This window comes from Larimichthys crocea, chromosome VII (genome assembly GCF_000972845.2).
Source record: "Larimichthys crocea isolate SSNF chromosome VII, L_crocea_2.0, whole genome shotgun sequence".
Classification (NCBI taxonomy): Eukaryota; Metazoa; Chordata; class Actinopteri; family Sciaenidae; genus Larimichthys; species Larimichthys crocea.
This window is the reverse complement of record NC_040017.1, coordinates 17,802,657-17,828,389: the sequence shown is the minus strand read 5'-3', so window position 1 is coordinate 17,828,389 and position 25,733 is coordinate 17,802,657. Positions and strand designations below refer to the sequence as shown.

General features: G+C 43.3%; 2 protein-coding genes across 6 annotated transcripts in view; both read right to left on the bottom strand.

Moving 5' to 3' along the window:
* Positions 1-1,812: 1,812 nt before the first annotated feature.
* Positions 1,813-7,217, bottom strand: LOC104931244 (cilia- and flagella-associated protein 45). 2 transcript variants are annotated; one of them, XM_010746204.3, is made up of 12 exons: positions 7,078-7,215; positions 6,873-6,971; positions 5,528-5,649; positions 5,297-5,441; positions 5,024-5,191; positions 4,757-4,935; positions 4,536-4,665; positions 4,304-4,450; positions 4,070-4,183; positions 3,768-3,961; positions 3,424-3,648; positions 3,156-3,320 (listed from the first exon to the last, which is right to left on the bottom strand). In XM_010746204.3, the coding sequence occupies exons 1-12, from the start codon at positions 7,078-7,080 to the stop codon at positions 3,230-3,232; spliced, it is 1,617 nt and encodes a 538-aa protein (XP_010744506.2). In that variant the 5' UTR covers positions 7,081-7,215; the 3' UTR covers positions 3,156-3,229. The 2 variants fall into 2 exon arrangements, with proteins under 2 accessions (XP_027136436.1, XP_010744506.2); XM_027280635.1 differs by lacking the exons at positions 3,156-3,320; positions 3,424-3,648 and adding an exon at positions 1,813-1,875 and having other exon boundaries at positions 3,832-3,961; positions 7,078-7,217.
* Positions 7,218-7,803: 586 nt separating this feature from the next.
* cux1b (cut-like homeobox 1b) overlaps positions 7,804-25,733 on the bottom strand; it is a 60,002-nt gene continuing 42,072 nt past the window's right edge. Inside the window, exons 15-23 of one of the 4 annotated variants that reach the window (XM_019252824.2) lie at positions 23,675-24,475; positions 22,882-22,965; positions 22,256-22,357; positions 21,585-22,135; positions 21,328-21,469; positions 20,357-20,647; positions 20,017-20,205; positions 18,233-18,497; positions 12,608-17,936 (exon numbers count right to left, since the gene is read on the bottom strand). In XM_019252824.2, the coding sequence (XP_019108369.2) occupies positions 17,435-17,936; positions 18,233-18,497; positions 20,017-20,205; positions 20,357-20,647; positions 21,328-21,469; positions 21,585-22,135; positions 22,256-22,357; positions 22,882-22,965; positions 23,675-24,475 (2,927 nt within the window). In that variant the 3' untranslated portion in view covers positions 12,608-17,434. Of the gene's footprint in view, positions 8,668-8,746; positions 8,812-8,896; positions 8,978-9,063; positions 9,121-9,521; positions 9,606-9,729; positions 9,847-9,950; positions 10,064-11,439; positions 11,644-12,607; positions 17,937-18,232; positions 18,498-20,016; positions 20,206-20,356; positions 20,648-21,327; positions 21,470-21,584; positions 22,136-22,255; positions 22,358-22,881; positions 22,966-23,674; positions 24,476-25,733 lie in introns of those variants that run through there. The other 3 variants (XM_019252826.2, XM_010746224.3, XM_019252828.2) reach the window with 3 other exon arrangements.

Sequence of the window (25,733 nt, the reverse complement as noted above, 5' to 3'; positions counted from 1 at the left end):
CTAACTAAAAGCTACAAAAGCGTCAAATACAAAATATAATAAATATAAACAATATCTGAACAAGTTTTTTTGTTTGTTTGTTTTTTTGGGAAACAGAGCACCTGGAGAAAACCACAAAATTAATGTTATTTTACTCCTCACTCCTTCTTTTTTGGTTTCCTTAGGGTTAGGGTTAGGGTTAGGGTGTGTGTGTGTGTGTGTGTGTGTGTGTGTGTGGTCTGCCAGTCTCATTAGTCTTTAATGGCCGTGAGCTGAGGTGCTCTTCAAGAGGAGGCCTCTCATGAATAATGCAGTCAAATTCAGTCATACTCAAACGCAGGCAGCCATCAGTGGGACCTGAATCACTGTCAGCATATTCGTTCCCTGTGTGGTGTGTGTGTGTGTGTGGTGTGTGTGTGTGTGTGTGTGTGTGTGTGTGTGTTTGAGTGAAACGTCAGCCCCTCTTCTTTGTCAGCTGTTAAACAGATCTTTCCTCACTGAGGGCTCACATCAGCTCACATTTGTCTCTTTACCATCATGACTTATGTAAAAATTCAGAGACCATTGTGATATTACTGTCATTTAAATGGCAAGGCTATCAATACTGTGTGACTCAGTACTTCCCCCAGCCTGTCTGGCGCTCAGCCTCGAGCCTCTTTTTTCCTACTGAAGACATAAACCTGAAAATGGGTTATGAATACTAGATATATTAAAGGGCAAGTAATTCCCTAAAATCCTGAGCACTGTAGTGTTTCGTCTGTGTGACTCAAACAGAGTAAAAAGGGGACTGTTTTAAGCTGCGTATTTCAGCAGCAAAGCGGTGTATTCAGCATTGACTGAAATAAACTACAGTGTGTGTGTTCATCCTAGAGAAGGAACATGTCATCGATTTTTTTGGACAACAATGGGTGTGATTTTTAAAGATACCGGTATGCCAGTTTAACTAACGGGTCAATTTTATCCACAAATCCACCCCCTCTCCTGTCCTGTTTCCTCACCGTCATTAATGCTTAGCGGCATGAACAAACAAGGAGGTGGAAGAATACAGGCCGGTGGGATTTAATGACGGCTTAAACTAGCCTGAATAAAAACAAAAAAATTGTACCCAGTCTCCTGAGTCGTCAGTGGGTGTGTGTCCATTTAGAGAGCCAACCCTAAGAACACCATGAACTACTGAAACATGTGATGAAAGGCTCTTGAAACACTTTTATTGGTTCAGTCCTATTATGTTAAAGTTACATTATACTTAAAACATTTTCACTTCTAAGAAAATATGATGGTCTTGAGTCCAGCTCGGGCTTTCCTTTCCACTTCACTGCAGTACATTCAGAGAGCCCTGCAGCCCTACACATTGACAAATACATGTCAGTTTAATTCACTTCATACACACACACACACACACACACACCACACACACACACACACACACACACACACACACACACACACCACTCACAATAAAGCTTCCACATAAGACCGTCTCGCCTGTACTTACTTGAGCTCTTGCAGCTTCCTCTCTTTAATCTCATTAAGGCGCATACTTCTCTGCCGGGTTTGCTCGATCAACCCATCGCCCTCCCTGAAGGTCTCTCTGCGCTTCGCTATGGCTAAGAGCTCATGTTCTTTCACCTGCTGTCGCATTTCTCTGCATGACGCCGGCCTCCTGACACCGTTCTCCTTCAACTCCTTCTCTTTGAGAATCGCCTCCTGTTCCACCCTGGGGTGGACAAAGTAGACACGAAACTGACTAAAAACACTACTGCTGCAGGATGTAAGTGGCATTCTACGTTTCCTCTGTCTTAAGATGTTTTGATGATGTGAAAATAAACTTACTTCAGCACCCTCTCAAACTCTGCCTTCTTCCGGCCGCCTCCATAGACAGGAAGCGCTCTTTATATTGAACCTGCTCCAAGCGAGCCATTTCAGCTTTGCCTCCTCCTGGGCTTCTTTTCAGCCGACGTAATTACCGGCGCCAAGAGAAGTGTCCGAAAGTGTCCGAACATTTTTTCTGTTAAGCTCACTATATAGTGCACTGCATGTATTTCCCTATGTAGGGAGTAGGGAGTAGGGAATGAGTGAGTGATTTCGGACACAGCCTATGTGACATCATCAAGTTCCGTGGACAAAAAAGGGTTAGGAAAAACAACAACAACAAAAAAAACAACACTTTTAAATCAAAACATTCCAAAAAACTGTGTGTGTGTGTGTGTGTGTGTGTGTGTGTGGTCTGCCAGTCTCATTAGTCTTTAATGGCCGTGAGCTGAGGTGCTCTTCAAGAGGAGGCCTCTCATGAATAATGCAGTCAAATTCAGTCATACTCAAACGCAGGCAGCCATCAGTGGGACCTGAATCACTGATCAGCATATTCGTTCCCTGTGTGTGTGTGTGTGTGTGTGTGTGTGTGTGTGTGTGTTTGAGTGCAAACGTCAGCCCCTCTTTCTTTGTCAGCTGTTAAACAGATCTTTCCTCACTGAGGGCTCACCATCAGCTCACATTTGTCTCTTTACCATCATGACTTATGTAAAAATTCAGAGACCATTGTGATATTACTGTAACATTTAAATGGCAAGGCTATCAATACTTGTGTGACTCAGTACTTCCCCCAGCCTGTCTGGCGCTCAGCCTCGAGCCTCTTTATTCCTACTGAAGACATAAACCTTTGAAAATGGGTTATGAATACATAGATATATTTAAAGGGCAAGTAATTCCCTAAATATCCTGAGCACTGTAGTTTTTCTGTCTGTGACTCAAACAGGAGTAAAAAGGGGACTGTTTTCAGCTGCGTATTGACACACGTGTGTATTTTCAGCAGCAAAGCGGTGTATTCAGCATTGACATGAAATAAACTACAGTGTGCGTGTTCATCCTAGAGAAGGAACATGTCATCGATTCATTTTTGGACAACAATGGGTGTGATTTTTAACGATACCGGTCCGTGCAGTATTAACTACCGGGTCAAATTTTATCCACGAATCCACCCACTCTCCTGTCCTGTTTCCTCCGTCATTAATGCTTAGTGGCATGAACAAACAAGGAGGTGGAAGAATACAGGCCAGTGGCTTAAACTAGCCTGAATAAAAACTAAAAAATTGTACCCAGTCTCCTGAGTCGTCAGTGGGTGTGTGTCCATTTAGAGAATCAACCCTAAGAACACCATGAACTACTGAAACATGTGATGAAAGGCTCTTGAAACACTTTTTATTGGTTCATTCCTATACATATTAAAGTTACATTAATACTTAAAACATTTTCACTTCTTAAGAAAATATGATGGCTTCTTGAGTCCAGCTCGGGCTTTCCTTTCCACTTCACTGCAGTACATTTCAGAGAGCCCTGCAGCCCTACACATTGACAAATACATGTCAGTTTAATTCACTTCACACACACACACACACACACACTCACAATAAAGCTTCCACATAAGACCGTCTCGCCTGTACTTACTTGAGCTCTTGCAGCTTCCTCTCTTTAATCTCATTAAGGCGCATACTTCTCTGCCGGGCTTGCTCGATCAACCCATCGCCCTCCCTGAAGGTCTCTCTGCGCTTCGCTATGGCTAAGAGCTCATGTTCTTTCACCTGCTGTCGCATTTCCTCCGCATGACGCCGGGCCTCCTGACACCGCTTCTCCTTCAACTCCTTCTCTTTGAGAATCGCCTCCTGTTCCACCCTGGGGTGGACAAAGTAGACACGAAACTGACTAAAAACACCTACTGCTGCAGGATGTAAGTGGCATTCTACGTTTCCTCTGATTCTTAAGATGGTTTGATGATGTGAAAATAAACTTACTTCAGCACCCTCTCAAACTCTGCCTTCTTCCGTCCGGCCTCCATAGACAGGAAGCGCTCTTTATATTGAACCTGCTCCAAGCGAGCCACTTTCAGCTTTGCCTCCTCCTGGGCTTTCTTTTCAGCCAGCTCTAACTCTTTTCTCCTCCACTCCCTGTTTGTGCTTTCTTGGTGCCTCCGAGCATGGAGCTCATCCTTTACAACACACAGACACACTAAAATTCCCATGAATCTGTATGAAAGCTGAGTTTAGATAGCTGAACTCAGCAGGTAGCAGCTTTAAGGCGGTGGTCAGATACTGACCTCCTCTGCTTTGCGATCTTTAGTTTTTTCATGCTGAGCTCTCAGCCTGGCAATCTCCAAGTCCTTCTCCTTCTTGATTCGTCTCTGCTCTGCTTCATATTCTGCCTCCTTCTCCTGCGGAGGTCATGAAAGATATCAAGCACACCCTTGGAAAACTAAAAACTCAGCTATTGAACTGTATGTGACAAATGATTGTCTGTCTATGGAGATAGTCTATGGAGCTTTTCATCTGACCATTTTTTTCCGGTTGTATTCCATATCTTTCATGTCAGCCAGCTTCTCCTCCTCCATCCTCTGCTCCTTGGCCCGTGAGGTCTCCTCATTGATGCGCATGACCTCCTCATGCAGGCGCTGCTGCGCCTCTTTCTTCTTTTCCAGGTACTGGAAGAAGAAGACAACCAGACAGGTTGTATATTCTTGTTCTCACTTATATCTCACTTACTAAGTTATTGTGCATGGCGTGCACCTTGAGATCTTCCAGGTCCATCTTCTCCTGGTTCTCTCGTATCTGCTGCTTCTCCTGCTCTTTCATCTCGTTCTGAATTATCTCGTCATCCAGATGTTTCTGGATCTGGTCACGAATTTCCTGCATCTTGCTGAAATATAACATGACACACAAATGAGAACTATGCTAACCTGGAAGCTCTTCGCCTTTACTGCCTGATGAGGTGGGTCGAGTGAAATAACCTGATTCTCTGTTGTTTGCGCAGCTCACAAATCTCTGCCTCATTCTCCAAGGCCTTGCGGCGCACCGCTTCCATCATGGCATCCAGGCGCTTCTCCTCTTTTAAATACTCGGCCTGGCACAGTTTCTTTTCCTGCATCTGGGCGTCACATATGGCTCGACACTTGGCATTTAGAATCAGCTAAAGGGAACACAGACACAGACAAACTCAGTGGCACTCAGGTAATGAGTGACAGCTTCACATTGCATCATCCACATTTGCCTACTACCTGGTTGAACGTTCTGATCTCCTCGTCTTCCTCCAGCTGTAACTGGTTGGCCCTCTCCACCAAGCGATTCTGGGTTTCCCGGGCCTCTACCTCTTCCTCACTCAGAGGATTCTGCTTACGGGACATGTCTAGCTCCATCATTCGACGCTTCATTTCCTCAGCTTTTTTCTGGATGAGGGATATATATATATGTTTTATTTTTTAAAAAGTGTGAAGGCTTATTTATTGTAAATCTACAAGTTAAAGGACCATTTTGGTTGGAGTGTTTCTCACATGTTCTTCCTCTTTCTTCTTCTCACGAGTCGCCTTCTGGGCCTCTCTCTCTTCCTTGGTGAGAATTTGGGAGTTTGATGTGATGCGTTCAAACTCAGTTGAAGGTATAATGATGGAATCTCCTGAAGGAGACTCTTTGGGGATCCTGGCATAATGACGGGTAAATCAAGTTTACCATCACTTGCTCATATCCACAGATCCACAAATCTATATCAGTGAGTGTTATCCTACCTGAGGGTGCGAATGAGGTCTTTGGTGACGATTTGAATTGTCTCTCCATCTTGGTTCTTCTGGGTTTCTTTCTGCTGTTTCTTGGCTTTGGACTTCCCACATTTGTCTAAATGTGATGAAACCTGGAGGTAAAGTTAGTTAACAACATCTCACAGACACACCCACAACTTGTCCACACTTGCAATACACGTTATAATTTTGTTTTCAGACACATTCCTCTTTTTATTCCTGTTTATACACATCAGGTTAAAAGTGGTTTAATTTTCACTGTGAATCAAGAATAAATCACGTCGTCAATCAAATAATTTCATGTGAAAAGGGAAAATATTTAACTCCAACTTTATGGGCAACAGCGTATTATTCCCTATATCCGATGAAAGTTCATAGCCATACATTTCTTTAACATTTAGAGGATTCAAACAGCTTTTATGAGGGCGACTATCTCCATCACAGTTTATAGTAAGTTGATGATTTGCTGCTGCTGTGCATCTGTGTCTCTCCATCTCTATCACAGGCTCCACTGCTACTGTAATCATTTTATCAGTCATTGTAATTCATTGTCATTTTATCATTCATTGTAATTGTACAATATGTTTGTGTTGATTTGTCCTGTACACGTGACATCTATTGCACGTCTGTCCGTCCTGGGAGAGGGATCCCTCCTCTGTGGCTCTGCCTGAGGTTTCTTCCACATTTTTTCCCTGTTAAAAGGTTTTTAGTGGGCAAGTTTTTCCTGAGGGTCTAAGGACAGAGGGTGTCACTCCCTGTACAGATTGTAAAGCCCTCCGAGGCAAATGTACTTTGTGACTTTGGGCTATACAAATAATCATCTGATTTGATTTGATTTGATTTGATTTGACTATGTTAATACTTCCGGGTCATTTCATTCAAAATAGATTATTTGACTGGACCGTGGATCATTGGCAGACCTGGGTGCTCAAATAAGCCACCTACATGTCAATCAAAGCCACACTGTTAATTCTGCATAACTTTAAACCTTAATATAATTTGAACAGGTGAGTTCCCTCAGTACAGTTGTCATGACCGGGGAAATTATCTATAGAGACCGAAACTGTTTCTTGTACCAGGCTGTAAACATGTTTATTTCTGCTGTGAAGTTTTTAACATGGGGACTTATGGAGACTGACTCACTTCTGCTCGAGGAATTACACGGAGGTTGCCACAGAAACGGCATAGAGAATCCGGGTTGATTTTCAAAATAAAACACCCCGTGCCAACTGCAGGCCAAGGGAAACAATTTAACTACATAGCATATTTATTTCTCATGGTAAAAACCAAGGGAAATGGCCACATCTGAGTTATATATGTAATATCATTCACTCACTTGTGTTGGGCTCCCAAACAAGGTTTCATCAACATCAGAGGTGGAAGAAATGGTGCGGTACCGAAAACTGCTGCCCCTTGAGGTCTTGGATCCCCGTCCCTATATAACATCATAACGGTGTGGTGTAGTCAGTATCCAAACCAAAAGAACTTTTAAAGAATAAATACATCTAATCTCTTTACGTTATTATGACCTAAAATCTTACCATGGTGCTGATGGTTATTGGTGTCCGGTGCAGATGAATGTAGCTGGTTTGTTGTCAACAAGTTTAAAAGACTGAAATAAACAGGTGATGTGGCTCAATGTAGACAGATTACTCATACATTTGACAATTTCGCGACGTCCGTTGTCATGGGAACAAACTCGACATTTATTATTATACAGAGAAATGATTATAATTTATTTATTTATAAACAGAAAACAAAAATAAAGAGAATAAAGGGGCTAATGTCCTTAACTGTGATGTTAAGCATAATGATATGCCTTGTAATGTAACCACACATTCATTTTTTAATATATTATATCATTAGCATGAGTCACTAAATTAACAGTGGTGCAGCGTTTGGCTCTGTCGCCTCACAGCATGAAGGTTCCTGCTTTGAATAAAGAAGGCGGCCCAATATTTAATACGATATTAAACTTATTTAATGGAGAGCACAAATTGGTAAGTCTATTCTATTATTTAGTTACCCATTTTATTTTTTATTCAAGGTAGGATGAAGTTCAGCATCTCTCAGCAGTGAAAACTTCAACAACAACTGCCAGCCACCAAATAATTTGGCTTGATCCTCTGTAGCTGCTGCATCCTATGACAAATCAGCTGTAACACCATGTGCAAACCCAACACATATCTATCCATATATATGAAGATATTCACCATCACACACACATCTCAGAGTATAAATCTAAAATTAAAATGATACAAGAAAAGTTGCTGCATAGTCTTTATTTGGAATATATCAGTCAGAAAAGAAGAAAGCAGGTAAACATGCACAGTAATTCGTCTTGAAGAATATTAGGATCATAGACTCAGTAACCTTTAGTGTATTACTACTGCTGCAAGCCCTCATCTATCAGGTGAGAAGGACTTGATCGTCATTAAAAACTATACTTACCACTGAATCAATCAAGTTAAACTCAAGTACGAAAAAACCTCAGAGTAGTAACAAGTAAACTTAGAACTGCTGTATACTTTGTTCCACCACCAGAACATCTTAAAATAACCACCACCTCTTCCTCTTTAATAACCCACCTCTCACAGTACACTCTCCAATCAAACATAAATTATAATGCTAACGTATTATTACTTGATTTAAATTTAATTCTCTAGTTCCAGCTAAACCCAGACAAAAACAACTTAACACAACCCGAGTATCGTGGTCCCTTTGGCGTGGGAAGATAACTTCACATACTATCAATGATTGGCTTTCACTATTATGTTAATATAAGACAGAACCTTAAGTTATAGTTTCCCTAGAGTTGAATATTAATCACGACTTATTAGAGATCAAGAATCTGGAAATTAAAACAAGAAGTTATTTTAGAATGTGATTTACAGTTCACAGCCCTAAACTGTCCCCTAGTGGAAATTTTAGCTACTGCAGGAAGAAGAAGAAGAAGAAGAAAAGCGAAGCTCTGCCGTCATGTGGATCATGATTAGGTTAACTTTTATGCAGGACATGCATGCTGCTGAACGTCGAACCAGCCTCATCTGACTGGGGCGAGGTGGCGTTACTGTGGGGCAGCTTAAAGGTTTTGGTCGTTCTCATGGAAACGGTGGAGGTGGTCAGAGTACCTGTGAGTAACCGAGAAAAGAAAATTAAAAACCTGCAATATATACTCCGTTCATCCAACTGCAGGCTGAACAAACTCACTTTTTAGCGCAGAATGCGGTGCAGTCTCTGCCGATACTCTCGCTCCAAGCTGTCTTGTACAACACCTGAAATAAAAATCAGTTAAAAAAACAAAACACCAATGAAGCTGACGAAGAGCCAGAAACTGCTCTGGAGTTGACAGAGACCCACCAAGAAGACCAAGCAATGCAGGAACAGGGTGTAGAAGAAAGCAATGGTCCTGGCCATCTTGTTAGAAAGAATCACACGACCCTGAGAGATGAAAAAAAAAACACACGAGGATTATTCAAGAAGTTGCACAAAAACATGTTAAGTGTCTGTGTTTGTTTGAAGCTCACCAGGCTCAGAGTTGCTTTATCCCAGGGGCTGAGGCTCAGGTATCGGCGCTGACGCTCCTGAAAACAGAGAGTAGTCAGGCTCCACAAAATAATACACTGTCTTTTTAAGAGAATACTCACAGATTTTCACATTTCATGCTTTTGCAGACTTTCTACTTTTAATTTAGATCCTACATTTTCCAACAAACCCCCCAAAAATAAGACAGGACTTATTGACCATATGCCAAGGCAGACAAAATGGAACCTTATTCTCAACATTTATAATAAATTATTTCTGTTTAATCTCACTGAAAATGGGAAGACTAAAAAAACAAGAACTTGTCCTTTGATTCTGCAGGACTGATCATCCATGTTTGGTCAGTTGTCAGCGATCAGAGTAAGAAATTATGACAGCAAAATGGAGCAAGATATGGCACAAGACTTTCACTTGTGTGTATTAAAAGCTGTTTGTCCTGTACCTTCCTGCTGAAAGATGCAAACGGATCCAGTCTCTCCTCGTACTGGGAGGAGTAGCGCATCACGGTGTCGTCACTACCTCCAGCCTGCAGCGCAGAGAAAACAGACACCTCTAAATATTTCAAGGTTGCCAAATCACGACAAGAATGTCACCCAAACAAAAGTCATGCAGTCACGCGCGCGCACACACACACACACACACAGACGCACTCTGCCAGGGTAGCTCTGCAGGAATTTGATTTTCTCATAGAGTTTGATGTTGTCTGCTCTCAGGCTGTCCAGTTCATTCTGCAGGGCCTGCATGGTCTGCTGCATGGAGCGATTTTCCTGCCAGGGTGGTAACAGAGGAAACAGACACAACATATGAGAAATTCAGCTTTCCCAGAAAAAGAAACAAGAATAGAGAACGTGTGAGAAAGATCGTGACTCACAGCTTCCAGCTCCTGATTGCGGGAGCGAAACCTCTCCCTTTGGCTGGAGATGATGGAGAGCAGAGAGTCCATCTGGCCCTGAGGAAGCTCGGGATGTGGGCTCACGCCTGAACCTGAAGACGACACGGATAAAACAACACGTAAATGCCAGAAATCACTTCCTCTTTTAACATGCATGCACATATGTGATGCCATTTTCTGTTTTAATTAACTCTAGTGGACATTTCAAGACTGGACTCCCGTCTTGACTGTCACATGTAAGGACAGAGAAATCCCCCTAATCAGGCTAGTTTGCAGTATTTAAAAACAGGCAGCCCCCCCACAGAGCCTGAGCTCAGCAGGTTCACCTCATTTCAATCAGAGAAGCTGTGCTGTCAACTCTTTTAGAACAAAGACTTTTCAATGTGGGAAATTCACGCAAAAGCTCGGAGATCGTTTCAAAGGCGAGACTGAAATGACACAGATGTTTAACCTGGAGATCTTGAAGACAGAACAAAAAGTTTTTCATGTCTCATCATGTTTTGTCTTTGACACCTAGAACAGGAACACAATGCCACTGAGCAGCCAATTTAAATGTCCCTGAGACTTTTAACCAGCACGTGAATGAATATTAACCGTTTAAGAACCTGAGGACTTATTTCTTAAGTAGCTTCTGATCATGAGGGACGTGTTTCTACATCAACATCTTCTGTCAAAGTTAAAGTTTTGTGTTCTTCTCGCTGGTTTCCTGTTAAGAAAAGCTGATGTCACATACTTCGGTGCACCAATCAGAGTTTTTAGCAATGTTTGAATCAATATGCGATGGCTGATGTCGTCGCCACCACCACAGTCCTAATAAAGCAGATAAGCTGAGTCTTTCAGTGATAAATTTGTGATAAATAAAAACTTTGTTGCATATTTAGTCATCAGTCTTTACTGTTGTTGAGTAGTCAAAATTTTTAGGAGAGTGTTGGGAGAGTTTTAAAATTGTAAACCCATCATTCAGTCGTCATAATTTAGTGAAGTGCAAATTCCACTTTTTTAATTATTTTTACACTAATTACATGTAGTAATGTCTGTTCAGACAGAAGGTACTGCATATATAGTCAATAAAAATATGGGATCAGGCACTTTATGAATCTATACGAAGATGAGAGGAAAAAGGGAGAAAGACTAGAGGGAAATAACGTAAAGAACCAGAGTTCACCAGAGGCCGAGCTGGACACAAACACAGAGCTCCCACTGACACAATCAGCGCCTGTAAATCTGTCACTGAGCTGTCTTGCAGCAGACATCTGTAGAATTATTGCAGCACATCGGCTGACTGAGGCGAATTAAAACATTCTTTATTTTGTGTTCTTCTCTGAAGGCACATTTAAATTTAAGGTTTAAATTGAATTAAAAGTACGACTCCATCTAAAATTCCACTTAATTCAGAACTTGTGTCCAAAGAGAACATGTGTATAATAGACACTGTGTTCAGCTCTGCTTTTTTAATCCAGAGACATACCAGCGAACATTGCAGTGGCCTCTTTGATTGGCTCCGGGATGTTCCCCATGTCCCCAACCTCCGACCCGTCTGCGTCGGGGCGCGGCAGGGAGGACATGGCCTGGATGGTGCTCAGGTCGTGCTCCAGCTTGAGGATGAGCTCCTTCTGCTCGGCGCTGGTCCGCACGGCAGAGGAAAACTCCACCTGCAGCTCCGCGTAACGGCCTGTCGAAAAACAGAGAGCAGATATAATTATTTATCATTCGGGTTTCTCGTTTATCTTCGTATTTTTGTTTTAAATTTCTAAAATAACTCACCTGTGGAAGCTGAAAATGGCAGAAGCAGTCCAACATTTAAGATTCCCCATAAAGTCTAATCCTGCCTGCTTTCTAACTGATCTCTTTCTCTGAGAATACTTATTTCACATTTAAATGTTCAACAAAAAACACATTTCAAACATGATTTCTGGGCAAAGAAAAAAAAACTACAACAGCACACTTTTAGTATTTGTATAAAAGAGATTTACTTCAATTATCACACCTAGGGTGCATGTGAATAATAATGATGATGAATCAAATGTCAATCATAACAAATACATTGTGAACGTTTCATACAGTGATATTGCTTTTCAATGTTGTAGAAGGGACTGTTTTACAGTGCTGAGAACAAACAACATGATACGTTTAGTAAATAGAAAGATAAAGAAACAATGATACGTGAGGAAAAACGAAAGGGAGGGGGGAGACCCCAAAGGAGAAAAAAAAGCATCTCAGGAGTGACAGAAGTGCTGGGGAAACAACTTTCAAAAAACATCTTAACCATCCCTTTACAGTCATGCAGCCTTTTGTACTACAACACACATGTACGCACACACACTCACAAGAGAATAAAAAAAACAAACAAACAAACAAAAGAAAAAAAAAGCAGTGGGAGAAGTTATGAGAATTATTACTTCCACATTGTTGGTGACAGGTTGGACAAATCATCTAGAAACACTCTGAACTCGCTAAAGCCTCAACAAGCATCTTAAAGCTTTCCAAAAGGGGGAGTTGAAGATCTCCCCAGGTCATTTGGTTGTCAGACTACACTGTGGTTTAAGCTATGGGTGAACTGAAGCGACGACACAAAGTGGCAACATTCAGAAAAGAAAAAAAAAAAAATGTCAGCAATCTTTTTTTCTTTCTTTTTCTTTTTTTTTTTTTTAAACAGAGGTGGAAAACTACTTCACTATTTTGGCTTTTTGCTTCCTCTTTTTTTTAATCTTTTTTTTTTAAAGTCTGCAATGCAAGCATTCGCTGAAATGTTTTTATTGTTCCAGAGTTGATCTCTGGGCGTTAAAACCTGTACAGTTAAGCATGAAAAATAAATCAAAGTGATAAGAGGAAATGGTTTAAGACTTAAAATTAGCTCGAGCCAACGTGAGTGAAAATAAAATAAAAATAAAAAAAGCACGCAAATAAAGTCGAGGGGTTGGGGGGTTAAAGGATGAGTGTATTGTGCTGTATTGTGTGTATGTATTACTGAGTGTGCTATGAATACAGCACCACTGATTCGGAAAGTGTTTCCTTACAAAACCCACTTCATAAGATATATTCTAAAAGTATTACAAAAAACATCTGAGGTTTTTTCTTTCTTTTTTTTTTTTTTTTTTTTTTTTCCTGAATATGGTGACCAGTGCTGCTGTTCGGGCTTCCATTACAACCAATATGTCAAATGAATAACCACTACTTCAACAGATCATACAGTAAAGCTTTACAACTTCAGAAAACATGATATGATATACAGCATCTGTTACACCTTTACAATGTTATTCAACAGTGTATAGAATCATCTGATTTAAATTTGTAGAAAAATATCTGTGGATCATGGAAAAGTCCTGAATCGTCCCTTCTCTCCTCCTGCCTTCAAACAAAAGCATACTGTGACAATAGTGAATCAATAGCTACTTGATCGACGACCGTATTTACACGTCTCTTTTCCAAATAACCATTAGAATTGGCACACGTCATTATCAATACCTGTAGTGCCATTATTAATGTCACAGCAAACCTGACACAACAGAAAAATACAAAATGCCCTATGAATAAATTCAGTGTTATTACAGTGTACGCTGTTTCTGCATGCTTCCTCCTTCATTCAATGCTCTGGCCTTTCGCTGCTAGTTTAGGTTATGTACAACGTAAGAAATGCATTGTGGGAAAACAACTGTCTGAAATAAGACCCGGACCGAAAAACAGGTCAGTCGTAAGAATACACGAGTTTTCTCCTCTTTTTTTTTTTTTCCTTTTTTAACTCTTTCACTGCACCCCAGCATTTATATATAACCCTCTCCAGAGAGCTGAGATAAACTTTACCAAGTACCAATATGAAGTGGATGAGAGATCATTTCGCGGGATATATTATTACGAACAAATCAGGTGAAGTCGTCTACAACTAATGACATCACTAGTTTGGTGCCCTGCTTGGCAGTTAAAGGCACAAATCTGATGATCTCACGTGGTTTAGGTGAGTTGATGGATCTGGCTATAAAATGGCGAATGGGTTAAGTGCTTATACTTTTACAGTAGCTATTCATCACCATAAAACGTACTGTGGGTGTTTCAGTCCGAGCAGTCCAACAGAAGGCAATAACCCCTTTAGTATTCTGCAGAGGACAGATGTTTTACATCAGTCGTCCACAGGAAGAGCCAATGGTTTTGTAGGAGTTTACAATTATTAGATACATTAGAAAATCCAATTTTAGCTAATGCGTCTTAATGCAGTGCAATGAGGTTATCAGTAACGTTTGACAGGCTGCCAATATATCTGGATGTGCGTTCAAGGATAAAAGGGGGGAGGCTTAAAGATGGACTGAGGAGATTTTGGATAAAAACAGGTGTTTACTCATAATATCTACAACTGTACAGGACAATGGGCCCTTTTCTGTCACACAGCTATCTGTAGTTTGAAATAAGGGGCTGTATAGGAATACAGTTCATCACGTAGAAAACATGGGTACAGCTATCTTATGTTTCAATTTTAGTGTTAGGATGCGGATGCAGAGTCTGTGCTTGGTTCACAACCACTTGTTTTTTTTTTTCTCTTTTAAAAAAAGGCAGACATTTCCCAGGATCCCGGGATCGTACTCTTGTTGTAGTGTTTACAGACCCTGTCCAAGGTAAGATCCTACTAAGTGCTTTGATACGTGGACTGCAATATAAATTCTGCATAATCATAGGCTGGCTATCTGTTCAATCTGCGTAGCACACCTGCTAGCTGGTACACTTCTCTAATCTCAATTTGGCAGATATGACCTCCTTCAAGTTAACATGTGTTCTCAAGTTTAGGTAATTTCATTTGACCTATTTGACAAAGTGTATACAATTGGACCTGTTAATTATGTTAAATGTGATTAACGAGTGGGTGGACTCTAATCTAAAGAAAGCTGCATGCCCTGCCGAGCGTTAGTGTCGGGCTTGCCCAAGAAACAGCGGAGAGAAAAAAACAAAAAAAACATTATCGGAGAACAGAAAACAGGAAAAGAGATATGCTATCATATATTCACTGATCTTGATATGTCCTTTGATTCTCTAGCTAGCAATTTTAAGAGCATAACTGTTGTGGTAAAAGCTTTATGCTTACGGGAGCATGAACTGTAGCGAACACATTTTTCAAAGCTATTGAAATGACACTAAACTTTAGGATTCATGAATATACAAACAAATGAGAACTAGTACATCTTTGTAAATATTAACCAATACTGCCGGCAGTCTATACGTCTAATAAAAATGTTACTTGCCCTCAGGAACAGTATAATCCCTTAAAAAATAGACAACTCAAATGATAAGACATTAAATGAAAAATACAGCACCTATAAATAAGCAGAATAAAAACCAAACTATAAATGCAAAATAGCAATAAAACCAAGCTACAGTAAATCATAGTATTACACTACTTTGTGAGAGGATTAATGTAATGGTAACGCATCAAACAGCTTAAAGAAGGGTGTCAGTTGTGCACTAGTAGTGTGTGCAAGTAGATACGAAATATGACCCAACTCATTGGAAACACTGAACACTCCTCAATCGCACACACTTGTGGCACACGCATGTATTGACAGGCGTGTGTGTACATGCACCCGCGCACACACACACGCACACACACACGCATACATACACAAAGGGGAGGCAGTAGGCTGACAGGCACTGAGGGTTTGTGTGGGACAGGGAGGAGGTGATATGCCTTATAATTTGTAGTGTATACAGTAGAATTCAATGCAAAAGACTTACATCCCTGGATACAGGATAGACTGGAGGAGAGTGGTAACTACTCATTACCAGGGTTGGGGTGAATTCACTTTGACGGCAATCTACAGGAAGTACAGAGTAATCAAGCACTGTACATTGCAATTTATTTGCTAGAACCCATTTTTTCAGTCATAAATTTCATTATTGATAATCTTAAAATTAATTCTGAGTGAATTGACCTCGACCCTGACTTACATGCAGGCAAATACAAATGCATACGACACGCGCACACACACACAGACAAACAAACATACACGCACACACACACTCTTCCTGATTTGGCCTATAAAAAGATGTTCGTTTGTGAACAGAGAAAATTTGTCGGTGGTGCAGACACACACACACACAAACATACACACACACACCCACCAACACCCAGCAGGTCCAGTGCCGGGGTGTAGAGATGTGCTGTGCACAACCTAAAACAACAAGAGACACGTAAAGTATCACCATGTCAGACAGCTACAGTACTACGTGAATTCATTGTATCGTATTTCAACAATGCAACATTATTCCACTCTAATTTGCTTCTTTTTTTTTTTTTTTCAAAAACAGTAACTTGTTATTCTCTTATTTTCTGTTCTTATTTTGTACTAATTAAAAATGCTTCCTAAAATTCCCTATTTTGTACTCTTTAGAGTCAATAGACTGTGCAATCTCTTATTGGCAACCAAATTGCAATATCAAAAAAAGAGATCATCCTTCATCCTTAAAAGAAGGCTTTAAGGAGACAGAAAGGGGGTTCCTTCCTTCCTTCCTCTTCAGATGAGTGCGTGTGTTTGTGAGGAATTAAGAAATCCTTCTGGCCATCACATGGCTGTCAGCAGGATAGGATATGGGACACAACAGGTCAAAGTTCATCTTTCTTACATCAGTAACCATGGCAGCTCAGCCGGCAGGCCTTCCACTACCCTCTTAAGAGTGTAGGAGTGAGATAAAAAAGAAAACATGCTGCCATTGAGAAGAGAACGAACAAACAAACACACACCATTTTTGGGTGTGCATACATACGCACAGGTGCACACTGACACAACCCCTAACATACAAACACACACACACACACACACACACACACACACACACACGCAGTGAGTGAAAAAGGCAAAGGGTTTGTAACAGTCACTCTACAGTGTGAAAAATGAGGCGTCTCACTGAGTGAGGGGAGGTTTGTGGACACTTGGGAGGTGAGAAGAAGAGCGGAAAAAATCTCCTTTAAGAAAGTGAGAGTTCTTGTAAGAGAGTTCCTGTCTCTATCTATCATCTATCAGTGTCTATCACTGTGACAGCTGCTGTGTCAGGCCTTGCCTGTGTTTACTGAGTCCAGGTTTTGACCCCAGCTGTGGGTCAGACCCCAGCTCAGGACTAACCAGTCTGGTGCACCAGTGGCTGGTGATAGGGGGAGGTACAGCAGGGCCGGAGGCCAGCAGGACGGCTAAGTGCTTTTCTCAGTACAAAAACAAAACTCAGTTAAAAAAAAAAAAAAAAAAAAAGGAGAGACACGCAAGTTCTCTTATTTTGTTCTTCTAAGTTTTCAGTAAATCTTCTTTTTAAGGGTTTTGCCAACCACTCTTTGTTTCTTTCCTCTTTTGGGAAAGCTTCTATGTAATAAAAATGGCTGCTGAGCTTGACTTTGGCTGTGTCCACTCTCCAACTGGAACAGAGCAGGAGGGGTCCAAGGTTAGAGGTCGTGAGGTTATGAGACAAGAGGGATGAAGGATGGTCAGGGGGAGCTAGAACTCCCACTCTGAGGGATCCTCTTTGCTTGCAGCCTTCTCCAGCCTGTGGATGATGTTATTGAGATTGGCTGCTTTCTTCTTGCGCAGATTGTTGTCCCTGGGGTTTCTGGCAGGGCCAGAGGCTGGGATGTTAGTACTAGAGGCAGAGCTACTGGAGGACGCCTCTGTGAGGCTGAAGAGCCCCAGTCCACCCTGTCCACAGCTGGAGCCTGGCCCGGCTAAGCCTGAGGTGGTGCAGTCTAGCTCGGCAGGGGAGTTATTAGAGCCCCCTGCCTCGGACTCAGCCTCCATGTCGTGGTCTTTGCATGATCCTCCGTGATCCTCCAGGCCCAGTCCTTGGCGTGTCTCCACTGTGCCCTCAGATTCTGTCCCATCACAGCTGTCCCCCTCTCCTGATTTGGACCCGCGAAGGGAAGGGGAGCCCCCCTCACTGCCAGGCCCCATCCCTCCAGCTGCCTGGATCTCCTCTATGAAGAGCTCTCGCCGGATACGTGACCTAGTAGAGACACAGGAATTAAAACAATTTAAACTTCATTGATGTCCAGATAATGAAGGAGTGTGCTGACACGGTCAGGGCAGTAACTAAGCCTCTCCATATTGCAACAATATCTGAGACAATTGCCCTTTATTTAATAACAATTTAATATAAAAAACCTTTTAGAAAATGTATTTATACACAGATCTACAAAGTAAATTCAAAGGAGCAAACATGATTAGAAGCTTTTTAAGTGGGAACGAAATTAGATTTACTGAAATGCTGTTAATGCCCTTTGAAGAACAGCTTGTGCTGACCTGTAATTATGGAACCAGTTGATGACAGTACTGGTCTTTAGGTTGAGCTGGGAGGCCAGCTCCTCAATGGTTTTCGGTGAGGGATAGGGTTTCTGCTGGTAGGCCCTTTTCAGGGCCTCCTTCTCTTCGGGGCCCAAAACCACCCTGGGCTTCTTCAGGTGCTGCTGTCCGGGGCTCTGGGAGCCCTGCATGTAATCTTGTCCGACTAAACCCGCATCCACAGAATGGCCATCACTCAAGGAGCTCAACCGCCTCTTCATGTACGCTGATCGGTGACAGAAAAACAAGAGGAGGAAGTAGTTAGTTAGTACCCCAGGAAGAAAAATTAGGAATAGCAAAATTAAAAACTGAAGACTTGTTCCAGCTCATCGTTTTTCTTTTCTGTGATCACAAATTAAACATAAAAAAAAATATTTAAAGGCGTTACTTTGGACTTTTACAATATATTGATCAAATCATCAAGATAAAATTATTTGATAATTATGATTTGTTAAAGCCCTTGACTGATCCGTCTTGTAAGCAGACTGTCAGGAGAAAATCTTTTTCAAGATTTGGGTCAGACGGTCTTGTTCGTCAGAAGTCGGTCACAGTTGATGTCTCGTGTTTGACGGATGCACGCCGCCAGGAAATGTTACCTACTGTGTGCATCAGACAAAAAAAATCCGACCATCCTCTTCAACATCCACTAGGTGGTGCTATCGTCTTTCTCAGGACTTCTAACAATGAAAGCATCTCTTCCATTTTATAGCAAAACAAGCAGCACCATTCACTCGGGGCACCAGCGGCTGAAAATGAACAGCTCATGGCAGCTTTGCATGAGGTTGACATTTTCTCAACCCCAATACACGCTGCCAGATATATTAGTGTTGCTGGAAAATAAAAACCCTCAGAGCAAGGTTAGACCACTCTGAAAGTTGTGTGTTGCCTCGCAGGCTTGTACTACACAAAGGGTGAGAGGTCAAATATGGTTACCCTGGACTGGGTCCATGTCTTTCCTCTGGGCACCGCTGTTGGGCAGAACTTTTCCCCATTGCTATTTGGATGCATTACTTTGGGGTCAATAATCTAAAACGAAGTTGAATGGAGGGTAACCACACCCGTCCGAGCCCCTAACACACTTGTGTGAGGTCAGTTTTGTTTTCCTGCCCTTGTGTGTAGTTTGTGTCATCAGGAGGGGAAACTGATCCAGGATGGTCATGCCTACTGGCAGGTTCAAATCTGTGTGTCCCATCTGTACAGAGAGAGAGCTTGAAGTGGGCAGTCAGGAGGGGGATCACTGCGAGGCAGCGAGGAGGCCGAGGCCTCTGAGCTTCGCTGCTCCTTAAACGCATCATGAACACAGACGAGAATAAAGATTGACGGAGTGACAGAGCGGGCTATGGCCTAACGTATGATAAAAATACAAGCTTATAGACACTGGTGATTATTATGATGACGATGATAATGATGAAGAGGAGTGCTGATGACTGTGAGTAAGCAGGCCTGCGGCAGTCCCCTAGCTGTCACATCTAATACAGTATGTGATGTCTGCAGTCCTGATTGGGACTGACATCACACCAAGATGACTGTGATCTGCACAACATGCTCTGCTGTCCTGCACAAAGGATTTTGTGAGTGCAGATGTGCATGTGTAATTCAAAGGCTTTTTTTGTGAATGTATTTATAAAGTAAATGCATGCTTAAGTAGGCGACATAAAGGTTGTCTCAGTCTTTTGTTCATTATCTCTGCAGGCATGCTGCTCTGTAAGGCGTTCACGTCTCGTCGTCAAGCTTTGACTACACACCTTTCTTCTCCAGTCGTTTCATGTCCATGAGTTTCTCCACGCTGTGTGGGTCTTGGAGCCAGAGCTGCATGCGGACGAAAGGCTCTCTGCCCTTCAGGCTGAGCTTGTGCCAGGGTTTGGGCCTGGCCAGCAGGTCTGAGACAGAACCCTGAGTCAGACCCAGGATAGTCTCCCCAAACAGACGTTGGCCTGGTTAGACGAGTGAGAGAGAGAGAGAGAAAGAGAGAAAGGGGGGAAATTAAATGGTCATTTCAGAGAACTGATTCAAAAGGTGAATCATTCATTACTAGGGGAAGGGGGGCAACAAAACCAAGTGGACAACATCGTCCGTGTTTCTTACCAAGGTTATTATCAGTCAGCACCTCCTTAACCTTCTTGGTGATAGCGTAAGTATCAAGCTCAGGAGACATTGCAACCATTTCCTGGATACTGAGACCCGAATGACCAGGTACAGGTAGCGGGGTGCCGAGCTGAGACTCCCCACCTGAGGGATCCTCGGACAAAGGTTTGAGACTGGAGGACTGAGAGGCGAGCGGATCCCCTGCTAGACCGTTGACAGACTCCTCGGCTGAGCTGAGGGGCGACTCTGGAGCCGGGCTGCAGCTGGCGGATGTCTTAGGAGTACCCTCTGCTTGAGCAGAAAGATCATACAGGTTAGAAGACGTGTTAGCGTGCAGGGAAACAGAGTTTCATCTCCTCTCCCTGCTGGGTTTGGGAGGGACTTCAGTCATACTACATCAATTAATTTAACTCCTGTTAAACAAACAGCAAAGGTGCTTAAGTTTTCAGTTTGAAGCTTTTTTGGCTTCCTCCTCCTATTCCTTCATCTCCCTGTCTCTGTCTGTGTAGTACTGCTGTGCAGCTCAGCAGGCTGGAAGAGAGCAGTCATGAGGAGCTGTCAGTGTACATTAGCTGCTGTTTACACCCCCAGAGAGAAAGAGAGACACACACGCACACACACACACACACACACACACATACACACACAGCGCTGCCATCTGGCGCTGCAACACTAACTTGTCTATGACATGACAAACCAGCAGCTTGCTGGCTGACACTGCCACAGCACTGAAGATTGTGGGGGGGAGGAAGGAGGAAGAGGGGGGGTTGGTGGTGGGAGGAGAAAGAGGAGCGTGGGTGGGGTGAGTGACAGACTGACAGTAACAACTAGCCACTAGCTCTAATCAGGCTTTCAGTGTAATGCTCTAGCCCAATGAGCCTGGTTGTGTGAATCCATATACTCTATGTACTGGTGTGTGTGTGCGTGTGTGTGTGTGTGTGTGTGTGTGTGTGTGTATGAGATCTGTTTACCTTGGTTCTGAGCTGGCTGGATGTGTGCGTTTTGCCCCTGGTCTCCATTGAGCCACGGCTGCATGCGGAGGTATGGCTCTCTGCTCCTCTGGTTCAACTTGTTCCACGGTTTGTGCCGAGACAGACTGTCACTCAATATTCCCTGAAACACACAGCCGGAGAATGGTTCAGACAGTGTGGAGTAAAAACAGCGTAATAAAAACAGCAAGGGCAAAAAAAAAAACACACAAGCTTTTTTCCCCCCCTCCTCCCCTCACCTCTTTGGAGTCCTCCTGGTTGTGGTTGTCCTCTCCTGTCTGGCCAGTCATGGCCCTGCGGTGGTCTGTATGCATATTGCTCCACCACTGCTCTCTCCAGTAACCCACTCCTCCAGAACTTCCCGAGCGGGCCGACCCTTCGGAGCTCCGACCCAACCTGAGAGCTCCGTCAATAGACATGTCGATCCCTGAAGAAGCCCTGCTCTCTCTCTTCACACTGGAGCTGAAGTCCAGGATGGGAGACGGTGATGAGGGGGAGGACAAGAGGGAGCTGGAAGGCTTCTTGAGGGAGAGTGCCAGCGGGTTGTAAGGGGGGAGGGGAGCGGTGAGCGGGGAGCTCAGGAGGTCCCTGTGAGATGCAGTGGATGATGAAGAGGAAGAGGAGGCTTTGAGCATGGGCTCCAGCGCCGCCTGCTGGGCCTCCATCTCTCTGCGAGCTTGCTCTAGGATGGAACGGATTGCCTCGTCTGAACCACTTCCCCCTCCAGCTCCTATACTGCCTCCGCCCCCTCCTTTCAGTCCTGTATACGAGGGTTGAGCATGGGACAAGTCTGTTGAGGGAATAGAAAAACGGGTCGTCACATGAGACGCAGACTAACACTCACAGCCACAATGTATCATCTTCAACACTCTGAGTCCTCTGGAGATGGAAAAAAAAAAATACGACTCACCAGCTTTCTGCACCTGCAGCTCTCTTTTGGCCTGCTCCAGAATTGACTTGATAGCCTCATCTGAACCCGCCTCTGGGGTGCGTACACGGGCAGTGATGTTACCTGGAAGGAGAGAAAAAGGGAATGGGAGATGGGAAAAAATAAATAAATAAATAAATAAAAAAGTCAGATTAAAAAGCAAAGATAGCCAACAATAACGGAGCCTATAAAAGGACAGAGTAATTACACCATAGCACGGCACAAAGAACAACATTCCCACAATTGAGCTACAAGGCAACTACACTGGAGGGATTGTCATAATTTCTCTGGTCCCTCTGGAGCTCACACATGCACACGTGCTACAGGGTTCGTACAGTAAACGCTCCCCACAGAATAACAACTACCAATAAAATCCCTAAATACACATGCTAGCTTTTCCTTTGACGCAAGTCACTGGAACTGTGCGGTTACCTTCAAGGCACATGTATATCTGCGTGCCTGCCCGCAAATTAATAAAAAAACGCCAACTCACACACACGCACGCACGCGCGCACGCACTCGCACACAACATAGATACAGTTCACCCCAACACAAACATGCCACACGGACAGAACGTGCTACAATCTCTGTGTGTGAAGGGGACAGACCTGTGTGTGAAGCTGTATTGGAGAGGGCTCTCCGCTTCGGAACATCCTGAAACACTCGGCTAAGCTGGGGCTGGCCTGAGCCCTCTGTTAAAAACAATATACCACACACTATGTTACAGCACTTGTGTGTTTCTTTGTTTTTTTTGTTGTTGTTTTTTACAGCTAGACTATATGGTGCCCTGTGATCAAACACATGGAATGTGTGGACACTTCCATCCAAAGCACATTATAGTACCATAAATGCATTGATCTTCACCATCTGTGGCCTCTTCTACCTCCAGGAATATTAAACTCATTCAGAGTAGTGAGGGATAAAATATTTAATAATGCGGATAAAAGCAGGAGTGGCCTTATTTTTATTTTTAACCAGGGTGGTAGACTTATGTTCTTTTGTACCACTGAGACCACCTTCAATCAGAAATGTCCTGATGCGTTAACAAAAGCAGGCACAGGCTAATCGAATCTACCCGTAGTTAACAGTACCCCTGCCTTCCTCCTAGTTCCCACCGATCAATACTATTGACGTGTGAAAGGTTTCTGTATTGACTGCGATAGCTAGGAGAGGCTCTTGGGATCAGTGCGTGACTAGGAACTCACTCAAAACACACAGGTGTGGCACAGGATGGGAGTTAGGAAAGAGAAAGAAAAATAAAAAGCTAGTCCATATTGACAAGCTAATCAATGGCTCTCTGCAGGGCTGTACACACACGCACACTCACACACATGCAAGACACATACACACACACACACACTCTCACGCACGCACTGAGACGTTCAAGATACACAGACTCACCTCTCTGTCGTCCCTGGATGCTGCGCAGAGCGAGAATGTTCTGCTCATCGGCGAGGAACTGCCTCATCTTGTGGAAGGGCTCCTTTCCTCGGATGGTTAGCTTGTTCCACGGCTTTGGTCTGGCCAGGATCTCACTGACCGAACCCTGGGACAGTCCCAGCACATAGTGGCCAAACACACGCTGACCAATGTTGTGCTTGATCAGCTGCTCTTTCACCTGCCGGGCGATCTCTGCAGTGTCCATGTCCTCCCCGTCCAAAATACTTCCCGTGGTGGCGTCAGAGTGGCTGGGTGACGGGGACGGGGCACTGCCAGCGGTGCTGCTCCCGTTAACAGGAGCCATGTCTGGGCTGGCTGGAGGTGGCTGGGGACTACTGGCTGCCAGTGGGATGGCAGCAGAGCCAGAGCCAGGGGTAGAGGTAGGGATGGAGCTGAGGGTTGGGGTGAAAGGGGTGAACAGTAGAGCCCCACTGGGGATTCCAGATGATTCCTGCAAGGCTTTGGAGTAGAAGGTCTGGAGCAGCTGCCGCTGAATCAGAGAGTTCAAAGCCATCTTACCACCCACCAGAGGGAACACGGGGGAGTAGAAGTCCTGTCCAATGCCCGTAGGAGTGAAAGGGTGCGTTTCGCCGCTGCTGGTGGTGGTGGCAGTGTTGAGGGGGTCCGTATGAGTGCGAGACATGGGGAGCTGGGAGGAGGAAGGGAGAGAGGGAGGGGGAGGAGGGGGCGAGGAAGAGGGGTCGCTGGGCATGGTCTCCTCCTTCGGTGTGGACTCTTCTGTCCCTTTTCGCCCGGCTGACCCTACAAGAAAGGTCAAACACACCATGCATTATGGGGGAGTCAACAAAAAAGGGGTTCCAAAAAGAGAGAGGAAAAAAATAAATAAATTAACAAAAGTTATCTTAATCAAGTCTTTTCCAAATTAGTGAACTTTGTTTTCCTTTTTTGCCAACCCCCCCAGACAAAGTGCCCATGCATTTGTGATTTCAACCTTTCTTGTAAGCCACAGCCTGGAAGAAAAAAAAGGACAAACAAAACAATTGACACTGTGCCACTTAGGCAGATTAGCTTGGCCCAGGGCTCAGTCGCACTCTCTTTCTCTCTCTCTCTCTCTCTCTCTCGCACGCAGTCAAAGTGGAAGTAACTGGACAGGATAAAATGATGTCCTTAGATAGCCAATACACCATGTGAATCCTCTTCCATGCTGCTGCGGTGCGCTCCTAAACACTCATAAATTCCATTGCAGATGCAGTATTATAGTCTTTAGTTCAGAAAAAAAAAATACATCCAGGGAAAAAAAATTGGAGCAATGAAACTTTTGAAAAACATTTTTTATGGCTGAACAGAAAACAAATGCATGTCACCGAAAACAAAAAACAGATGCCTTAAGTCACTCCTTTGCTGAAGTTAAGACTTGTACATTCTCCAAAACAATTATAAACTATATTTCCTCAGTTTTGCAACTACTAGAATCCATCTTGATGATAAACGCTGGGAGAAATATTATTCTAATGCAAAACCATTGAGACTTAACATGATTGAGTAAGACAGTAAGCTCCCCTTACTGTGAATGTTAATCAATTCAAAGCTATTCAACTATTCAAGCCTAAAGCCATGACATTTCAAACCCATAAACACTGTTGCAGAGGGCAGGAGTCCTCATGTAGGGGCGATAGTATGGTGTCCTCATTTTTGTGTAGTGCAACTTTGTTAGTGTTTGGAGACACCAGATAGTATGAGACTAAAGCGACAACATTTCTGTACCATTTCTTTTGCATATTTAGGACCCGATATTGCAAATCATTTAAAAAACATAGTAATAAATGTTCAAGTATTCTCAGAGAAAAAGAATCTGTGTGCATACATACAATATGTATGTATGCACAGCCCTGATGTGAATCTCATCACAGCCTTACCTGCAGCTCAGCCCTCATCTAAGCTCCCATGAACACTGGACTTCACTTCTGTGGGACGTCCTTTTTTTATGCTGGTCTGACCGAAGCTTTTGCCAACACGGTTCGGCCAGTGTTGATGAATCCAGCACTCACTATAAACTTAC